The 10,717-nt window shown below is 36.6% G+C and overlaps 1 protein-coding gene across 3 annotated transcripts in view; it reads left to right on the forward strand.

Annotated features, from left to right (window-relative positions):
* BZW2 (basic leucine zipper and W2 domains 2) overlaps positions 1-4,921 on the forward strand; it is a 62,530-nt gene extending 57,609 nt beyond the window's left edge. For all 3 annotated transcript variants that reach the window (XM_042967686.1, XM_007089083.3, XM_015540656.2), the window contains exons 11-12: positions 2,890-3,012; positions 4,466-4,921. In XM_042967686.1, coding sequence (XP_042823620.1) covers positions 2,890-3,012; positions 4,466-4,494 — 152 coding nt within the window. In that variant the 3' untranslated portion in view covers positions 4,495-4,921. The remainder of the gene's footprint in view (positions 1-2,889; positions 3,013-4,465) is intronic.
* Positions 4,922-10,717: the final 5,796 nt, after the last annotated feature.

Raw genomic sequence — 10,717 nt, forward strand, 5'->3', positions numbered from 1 at the left:
CTCTTTAGATTAGACTTTTCACTAAACCAAAGTTGAGTGTCTTTTTAAGCTTTTTGATGTTTGTGCTTTGCCCCCTAAGTTGCCCTGGGTGGTTGCTTTTGTCCCTTTGTTATTATTTATTCCCCCCTCTACAAGGAGTATGGTCTTGCAGGCAGAATTCATTACAAAATTAGGCTCTTCTAAGAACTCAGCTTTGCACCTGGTCTCCTTTTCTGCTAACAGTGTATCTGATAAGTTTTACCTAATGATCTAGTATCTGTGGTTGACAAGATTTTAGTAGCTGCATGCCCTCTTTCAGCCTCTGTGGGGCAATAAAACACATGAATGAGTTCTCCATCTTCAGAAGAAAAACCTGAAAAAAAATAATAACCTTAAAGTGCAGCCTCAATCAGCTTTCCACCATGAGCATGGTATCACCACAATTCATTACAGTGGGGAGTTAACATAGCATTTCCCTATGTGTTTGTCACATTTTAAATTCCATTTGTTTTATAATAATAGTTCTGTAGTACTTGCATATAATTTATAAGCTGAAAAGCATACATATGTTGGTTGTATGCGCTCAAAATTGTCCCATTAGGGGAGCATGATTAAAAAAGTTTGGAACTTAAGCTGTCTAAATCACAAGCATCTTAAAAATGCTACAAAGACAAAATATTAAAAAGGACATTTATCTATTTAAAGTTTATTTATTTTTGAGAGAGAGAGAGCGAGCACACAAAAGTGGGTTAGGAGCAGAGAGGGAGAGAGAATCCCAAGCAGGCTCCACACTGTCAGCACAGAGCCCGATGCCGGGATCAAACCCACAAACCATGAGATCGTGACCTGAGGCAAAGCCGGGCGCTTGACTGACTGAGCCACCCAGGAGCCCTACATAGGACTTTTAAGCTCCATGTTGGAGGGGCACCTAGATGGCTCAGTCAATTACTAGTCCAACTTCGGCTCAGGTCATGATCTCACGGTTTGTGAGTTCGAGCCCCACATGGGCTCTGTGCTGACAGCTCAGGACCTGGAACCTGCTTCAGATTCTGTGTCTCCCATTTCTCCGCTCTTCCCCCACACCCACACACACACTCTCTCTGTCTCTTTCTCTCTCAAAAATAAATAAACTTTAAAGTAAATAAATAAATAAATAACATAAAATCCATATCGGAGCTAATAAGTGTTCTCAAAGTCTGCGCAAAGCAGCCTTGCACAAGAACAAGTCACTTCCTCAGGCTGGGAAGCATTTGCTCCTCGCCTCAACTAACGCTGGGAATCGATGGCAGTTTTTCATCGTTGTGAGTGCAGGGTGTGAGTTGGAAGTGGAAGCTAAAAGCTAACAATAATTCTCTAGGACAACTGATTCTGATTTTTACACCGAATTCTTATAGATGAGTAAATCCAGACTTTTTTCTCCCTTTAAGCTTTGTAGTGTATTTAATAATAAAAACAAACAAAACAAACTTGATATTTTCTAAAGCCAGTCCTGTGTATTTTTCGTCAGTTCATTCTCTTCCATTGAATCCAAGCCAGTTATTAATTTTGAAGAAAAAAAAAAAAAAACACTTCAGGTTTTGGTTATGAAAACATCAGTGGTGTTTTCAATGAAAACAATAGTGGTGTTTTCATTGAAAACAATCTCATTATTTTTCTCATTTTTTGTAAGTTAAAATTCTCTTTCAACTGCACAAACATCATTAGCATGATTTATCGGCATTTTTGGTGGATTGCGCAGGCATTGAGGACAATAATATCCTTTTTATCTGCATCCCATCTCGTTTCTTACTCTGAAATCTGAAAAGACAACCCATTGGAACATTGGCAAAATATGTAGACTATCATTTTCATATTTTGCTTCCTAAACATTAAATGGTCTAAATTAATGGTAACTTGAGGGTTTCAAGGCACATTTCTGGAGTTTAGAATTTAAGGTAACGAGTATTAGTAGATAATTCATTTTGCTGGAAACCTGTAAGAAGTCCACCTAATGTCTCTTTTTCTCTTAATGGAGTACAAGGAAAACATTACTCTTGTGACTTAAGATATTATGCTATAAGAGATTCATGACTTAGCAGTAGAATAAACATAGGGGCACCTGGGTGGCTTGGTCAGCTAAGCATCTGACACTTGATTTCAGCTCAGGTCCATGATCTCATGGTTTGTGAGATTCAGCTCCACAAAGACCTCTGCACTGACAGCATGGAGCCAGCTTGAGATTATCTCTCTCTCTCTCTCTCTCTCTCTCTCTCTCTCTCTCTCTCTGCCCCTTCCCCCACTCACACTCTTAATATAAACTTAAAAAAAAAGAGAGAGTAAAATAGGATTTTGAGTGTGTTGGTCCTGTGATACACCCAGAAAGCTGATCTTCATATTTAATTGTAAATAGCGTTATTACATTCTAGTTATGTGTTTTTATTTGCCATTTTTTTTTTCCTCCTAAAAGAGTAAATCGCCTTAAAAGACCAGTCATTTGAGGTTGCTATTTAATCAAGACGTGTTTGGAGTTGGCAGGACACATAGTGTTCTGAATCGCTGGGATTGCTGATTCATTTGCAAAATTACAAAATAACCCAGTTTCCTACCAGCAAATTAGCACTGAGAAAGACTTCCAAGTCCCAGTAGTGACTCACAGATAAGCTTGCAATATATCATACCTGATGAGATATATATCATCGTCATCACTAAAGTATTTGCCAAGCTAACTCCCAAAATACAGCACTGTGCTATATTGGAAATGAGCTTGGTTCCTGTTTTCTTAATAAGTGTCAGATACGGAGTTCTTTTATAACAGCTCTTTCAATATTTAAAGTCATTGCTTTCTATTAAATTATGAGACATAAAGTTGCTTTTTTTTTTTTAACATCATATTTATGTAGTAACTTGGAAATCTTTGCTTTGAAATTGCAGCTGATGTACTGAGTGAAGAAGCAATATTGAAATGGTACAAAGAAGCACATGTTGCCAAAGGCAAAAGTGTTTTTCTTGACCAGATGAAGAAATTCGTTGAGTGGCTACAAAATGCAGAAGAAGGTATGATTCCATTTAACGACTTTGGTGGTCATTTAGCAAATACTTTCTCATTATAATTTAAGGTATCTACCTCTTGCACAGATTTTTGTTGTTGTAGTTGCTTCTCTAAAACTGAAGGTCTTAGGGTGTCTTCCATATCAAGCATCTTGCCTATAATCTTAGCCTTCCTTTCTGAAATCAAAGCAATGAAAAGTGCTATGTGTTAAAAAACAAAAGACAACCTTTTCAATTATCCACCCTATAGGAGACAAGGGGGAAGAAATCATCAGCAGTTGTGAAAGGAGGAAAAAAAGCATTTGGCTTAATTACACATTATGGGATTATAATTAACCAGTTGACTGGTGCTAAAAATGGGAACACAAGGTGGCAGAATAATAATGGATGAGAGTGAATCCCACTAAGCCTGAGAAGTTTATTTTAGATGACCCAGAAGGATAAAAGTAATTACAGTCTTCAATAATATTTATGAGCATGCTGCATTATTAGAAAGGCAAAGTTCAACTACTAGGTGTTTATCCAGGAGATACAGGTATGCTGTTTCGAAGGGGCACACGCACCCCAGTGTTTACAGCAGCATTATCAACAATAGCCAAAGTATGGAAAAAGCCAAAATGTCCATTGATGGATGAATGGGTAAAGAAGAGGTAAATATATACAATGGAGTATTACTCGGCAATCAAAAAGAATGAAATCTTGCCATTTGCAACTACGTGGATGGAACTGGAGGGTATTATGCTAAGTGAAATTAGTCAGAGAAAGACAAATATATGAATTCACTCATGAGGACTTTAAGAGACAAAATAGATTAACATAAAGGAAGGGAAACAAAAATAATATAAAAACAGGGAGGGGGACAAAACAGAAGAGACTCATAAATATGGAGAACAAACTGAGGGTTACTGGAGGGGTTGTGGGAGGGGGGATGGGCTAAATGGGTAAGGGGCTTAAGGAATCTACTCCTGAAATCATTATTGCACTATAGGCTAACTAACTTGGATGTAAATTAAAAAAAAAAAAAAAAAAAAAAAAATCCACATCTTAAACTCACCAAGTTGTGCATGTTAAATATGTATAGCTTTTTGTATATCAGTCATAGGTCAATAAAATGGTTTAAAAAAAATAAACAAATAAAATAAAAATTAAAAAATAGAAAGGCAAAGTTCATTTAAAAGCAAAAAAGGAATGAATGTTTGACTGTTTTTCCTAGTCAATGCATGACCAGGGCAAAAAACAATGCCTTTTGGGGGTTGGGGTAGGTAGCATATTGGAAACTCTTTCATGACTCTAAAGGAGTCTTTGGGGGCCCCTGGCTGGCTCAGTTGAGAGAGTCTTCAACTCTCCATCTCAGGTTGAAAGTTCGAGCCCCTTGTTGGGCATAACGTTTACTTAATAAACATTTTACAAAAGGAATCTCTGAATAAAAAACCTGACTTTTCTCTCTCATCTCTCCTAGAATCTGAGTCAGAAGGTGAAGAAAATTAGATGGCTCAAGAAGCACAATAGGCCACCACACAACACTTTTACTGGGAATGCTGAACCATTTGAGAAGAGAAAACTTGGCTTCCGTTTTCACAAAGGAAAAAAAAAATAGGATAGGCTGCCCTTGTGCGAAGGGGGAAATGGTTTTTGTTTTCGTTTTGTTTTTAAATGGAGCCCTGAGGCATCAGCTATTATACTTGGGACTCTACCTCTCACTCACTATATGCTAACTTAAAGCCATTCAACAAGGAGTCCAGTAGGTATCTGAAATTCAATACTCAACAGACTCCTCTTTTTTAGCTGTATTTTTCAGGTACTGTGTGGTGAACGCCCCACTGGTGTCTATTACAGGGCCACTTTGGTAGTTGTGTATCTGCTCGTGTATGTGATTTGACAAACCAGTTTTTTAAAATAAATGGCTTTTTAAAAATCTGGGCTTATATTCTCAGAGCTTTAATTTCTTCAGAGCACATGACTTCTTCCACAGACGACATTTCAGCGTTAGGCTTTTTTTTCTCTGTCCAGAATTTTGAAAGGTTCCTCTCTTGTCATCTATAAAAACAACTCTGTTCCTTTTGCCATGATAAGTACCACATCTCAGTTGTCTTCATACTGAAATGGAAATTGACCCAAAATACATGCACGTTAGCACAAACACCAGGAAATGATCGTATTAACAGTTTTTAGGTATGTAAATACATTGTTCCACACTTCTTGTGTTTACCCTCAGCGCAATTTCCTCCCTGTTTGGATGAGAGGTAATGTACATATGTAAATAGATCTTTGTTTATATTTATAACTAGGGGATTTTAGTCTTTAAAATATCTTGTTCTCAGTAGTAGCAGTGGGAGGCATCTTACTGTTGGGTCAAGCTCTTCGTTTTAGGACACAGTTCTTTCTTAACCCTTGGAAAACTTAAGGGCTGCACCTGTTGCTGTTAGGGTAATGGTAATCTTCAAGACAAACATTTTAAGTAAGAGTTGAAATGGAGAGGGTACACTGGAAACAACAGTCACCAAGTTAAGTATATGAAGAGCTTTATCACTACCGTGTCACCATCCTGTATCAAAAGATAGTTTTCTAGTTTCCTGTTTGTCCTCAGGAAGAAAAGGAAATCTTTTCCCTAGGACTAGACCACACACGTAAATCTGTAACATGATGGATTCCTCCTGTCTTTTAAGTAATCAGCCTTTGATAACTTTCTGTCTTCCCATAGAGCACTCTCAGGTTCACTGTCCCAACAGAGAAATATCGATTCGAATAGATCTTTTTGAAAAATCATCTATATGTGAGAATGTCATTTTCATAACATGAGAAATAATAATGACAGGAATGATGGGAAGTCAGAATAAAGAGCCTTACAGCACCTTGAAGTGATTAGAATACCCCCAATGTATGTATATGTATTCTTTCTTAAAATTCTGCTGAGAAATGCCCCTGTTTCCCAGTCTGCCGTTCTATTTTATAGAAGAAAGTATGAACTCATCCATCCCATTATGGTACACTGCTTTGAAGATGAAAATCACCTGGAAATAAACAAAGGGACAATTCTAGAATGCATTGTCTCATAGGACAATCCTTTGAGAGAAAAGCAGGAAGGAACCTGACATGAGAGGTGTCTGATACATTCTGGGCCATTGATTCATCACAAGTCTCCATTATCTACCCTACATCCATCTAAAAATTAGAATTATGAAGTGATAGTTACATCCTAGAGTACATACTAAAAGTGTTTATGTGAATTGAAAAAGAAGTGAAAAATTTTAATGGGAAAATAAATTTGGCCATCTCATTTGATAAGTGCTGACTGCCAGTTGGGATACATGGCATATTTCACAAGTAGAGTAAGTTAAATCTGCATCTGATATTTTGACAAAAAGATCTATGAAAGGTAGAACTTTGAGAATTAGATGCAGTTGGTAATAAAAAAATTCATGTCAATGTTTATCTTTTATTCTATATATGTCATGTTGCATTTTATATGCCAATGTGTAAGAGGCTTTTCCCTTCATTTTAGGGGATCACAAATAAAGAGTGTGTTAGAGGATATTTGACTTCTCTCCCACTATATCAAAGGTAGCCACACTGAGATCTACAGAAGCACAGAGCTGTCCAGGGCCTTAGAGTTAGTGACCAAGATGGAACTAGAAGTCCCATCTTCTGAGTCCCACACTTATACTTTTTCTCCCCTATGTTCTGCAGGCAAATTATTCATAATGACTTATGTCTCTACAGTTCAAACAAATGTTTTTGTTTTTGTTTTTAAGAAGCACTTTTTTTTATTAGAGAGTACTCATGAACAGGGGAAAGACAGAGGGAGAGAGAATCTTAAGCAGGCTCCTCACTCAGCCTGAAGCCCATGGGAAGCTCAGTCTCATGACCCTGAGATGGTAACTTGAGCTGAAAACAAGAGCTAGACACTTAACCGACTGAGCCACCAAGGGGCCTGCCCCTAAACTACCACTTTCAATGAATAAACATCTGGAGATATCCAGAAAATCAATTTTCTAAACTATAAAATGTAACAATTATAGAATACTAAATAGTCCATGTTTTCTAGCACAGATGTTTTTCCCAAACAGAATTTGAGATAGTGACTCTAAAGAAAGCAAGCATGGAGGGGGGAAATGCTCAAATAGCAAGGACTTATTTAATAAATTCTCAAACCAAAGTCCTTTCTTTTTCTGAAGGACAGGTGTCTCTTTTCTTAGAAAAATAAAACCTGTCCTAATTATAAAAGTAGTTGCTTTAGTTATCTGTTGCATAACAGATTGTCCCCAAAATTTTCAGCTTTAAATAACAATTACATCATGGTTTCTGTGGATCAGGACCCAGGAGCAGCTTAGCTAGGTGGCCATAACTCAGGGTCTCTCACAAGTTGTAGGCAAGCTGTTGGCTAGAACTACAGTCATCTGAAGGTTATAGGATCTACTTCCAAGTTGACAGTGGGGCTTGGTGGGTCTCAGTCCTTTCCTATTAGCCAGAGACTAGTTCCTCACCACAAGGTCCTCTGCTTAGTCTGCCTGAGTCTTCATGACATAACAGCTGCCCCCTGGCCCTGTTCAAAATGAGTAATCTGAGAGAAAGGGAGCGCTAGAAGGAAGCCATTTTTTTGTTTTGTTTTTAATGTTTATTTTTTGAAAGAGCATGAGCTGGGGAGGGGCAGAGAATGACGGAGACATAGAATCTGAAGCCCACTCCAGGCTCTGAACTGTCACCACCAAGCCTGACACAGGGCTCAAACTCAAGAGCTGTGAGATCATGACCTGAGCCAAAATCAAGAGTTGAGTGCTTAACCGACTGAGCCATCCAGGTGCCCCAGGAAGCCATCTTTAACAACCTAATATTGGAAATGGCATAGCATCTCTTCTGCCACATTCTATTGGTCACACAGACAACCATGGTACAATGTAGAATGCTGCTGCATGAGGTATGAATACCAGTTAATGGGGTTAATTGAAGGCCATCTTGGTGGCTGGCTACCGCAGTAGTACATACCCACATACTAAAATAGTTTCTGCATCAATAGAAAAATGGATAAAGAGAAGATATTGTGTATATATATACATATATATATATGCACATATATTGTATATATATATACATACATGTATATATATACATAAATGTATGTATATACATACATATATATATATATACACACCCTTGACATTTGTGACAACATGGATGGACCTAGAGAGTATTATGCTAAGTGAAGTCAGAGAAGACAAATATACAATTTCACTAATATGTAATATCTAAGAAAAGAACAAGCAAAAAGCAAAAACAGACCAATAAATACAAAGAACAAACATGGTTGGCAAGAGGGGGTGGGTGATGGGCAAAATGGTGAAGGGGAGTGGGAGACACAGGCTTCCAGTTATGGAATGAGTTTACCTTACTCTTGAGTCATGAGTAAGGTACAACATAGGGAATACAGTGAAAGGTATTGTAATAGCGATGTATAGTGGTAGATGGTAACCACACTTGTGGTGAGCATAACATAACAAATTGAGTTGAATCACTATGTTGTACACCTGAAACTGATGTAATATTGTGTGTCAACTACTCAAAAAAAAAAAAAAAAAAAAAAAAAAAAGGAAGAAAAACATCCGAAGAATTCTTCCAAAGTTTTAGAGTGCCTAGGTGTCTCAGTCAGTTAAGCATTCAACTCTTGATTTTGGCTCAGGTCATGATTTTATGGTTCAGTTTGTGAGTTCCAGCACCACAATGGGCTCTGTGCTTACAGTGCCAAGCCTGTTTAGGATTCTGTCTCTCTGCCTCTCTCTCTCTCTGCCACTCCCTCACTCATGCTCTCGTGCATGGTCTATCAAAAATAAACAAAAAAATAAAAAATGAAATAAAATAAAAAGTCAATTCATGTTAAAAAAATTTAAAGGTTTAAAAAGTTTAAAAATTTAAAGAAGTTTTAAAATGTTTCTGGATAGATTTAAATTCTTCATTTAATGTTAAAATAAAAGTACTAAAAAAGTGTAGGAAATACCTTTATAACTGAGGCATGGAAAAAACATTAACACAAAAGCCAAAAAAAATCTGATTATAAAATGTCAATACTTTTTCCATATTTAAACATATGTGATTAAAAATGTTTAAGGTATCAGTAGAGTTTCAACAGATTGGAAGAAAAAATTTTTGATACAAATGAAGAATTAACAACAATACGACATAAAGAGCATCTATAAATCAATAAGAAATTGAGAAAATGTAAAATGAGTATGAAAAGTCAATTAAAATGAACAACATGGAAAGACGTTCAATCCTATTGTTAATCAGTATGTGTAAAATAATAAGATAAAATAATTTACTCACGGTGTTGGAAAAAATTCCTAAAACCAATACTAAATGGTCGTGTGTATGGGAAAAATGGGTTCTTTGCTTTTGCACACAGCCATTAGAGTTATAATTTGGAAATAAATATTAACACTTAAAAATAAATATTAACTCATATTCTTTGACTCAGCACTTTCATTCTAGAATTCACTCCATAGGTGTACCCCCAGATTTACATGTAGTGATCATTCTGTTAGTAATGAAACGGGAACGAACTGAGACATTCTTAAAATGTTAGTGTCCAAAATGTCTGAGAAGAGGACTAGCAGAATAAATTAATAGAAATTCTTATCAGAGAATGAGGTAGACTCAAAAATTTGTTCAAAATATATCATTAAAGGAAAATGCAAGTTAAAAACAATATTTTTCCCACTAAGGAAAGCTGTGTTTATATAATATACCTTTATAAGTACATAGAAAGGGAATAATATTTTCTAATATTTGTTATTCCTGTGTAAGTCTTGGGCAGAGCCGGGAGGAGAGAAGGGAAAGGAGAATTTTTCTCTTTTTACTCTGTGTACTTGAATTTCTTTAGAAAGAACATGCACTATCTTTTTTTAACTTTTTTTAAATTAAAAAAATTAATTTACAACCAAATCAGTTAACATATAGCACAATAATGATTTAAGGAGTAGAATCCAGTGATTCATCCCCTACATATAACACTCCGCTCATCCCAACAAGTACCCTCCTCAATGTCCCTTGACCATTTAGCCCATCCCCCCACTCCATATCCCTCCAGCAACCCTGTTTGTTCTCTGTATTTAAGAGTCTCATGCTTTGTCCCCTCCCCATTTTTATATTATTTTTGCTTCACTTCCCTTATGTTCATCTGTTTTGTATCTTAAATTCCATATATAAGTGAAGCCATATGATATTTGTCTTTCTCTGACGGACTAATTTCACTTAGCATAATACCCTCCAGTTCCATCCCCGTAGTTGCAAATGGCAAGAGTTCATTCTTTTCGATTGCCAAGTAATACTCCATTGTATATATAGACCACATCTTCTTTATCCATCCATCCATTGATGGATATTTGGGCTCTTTCCATACTTTGGTTACTATTGATAGTGCTGCTATAAACATGGGGTGCATGTGCCTCTTCGAAACAGCCCTCCAATATCCTTTGGATAAATACCTAGTAAAACAATTGCTGGGTCGTAGGGTAGTTCTATTTTTACTTTTTTGAGGAACCTCCATACCGTTTTCCACAGTGGCTGCACCAGTTTGCATTTCCACCAGCAGAAACATGCATTATCTTTATGATTTAAAAGGTAAATGCATGTTTATTTTGGAAAATGTAAAAAAGCTTTTGGAAGAAGCTACCACATAGTTTTCTGCCACAGAGATGAGCCCTTCCAATATTTTTATATT

This window comes from Panthera tigris, chromosome A2 (genome assembly GCF_018350195.1).
Source record: "Panthera tigris isolate Pti1 chromosome A2, P.tigris_Pti1_mat1.1, whole genome shotgun sequence".
Lineage (NCBI taxonomy): Eukaryota > Metazoa > Chordata > Mammalia > Carnivora > Felidae > Panthera > Panthera tigris.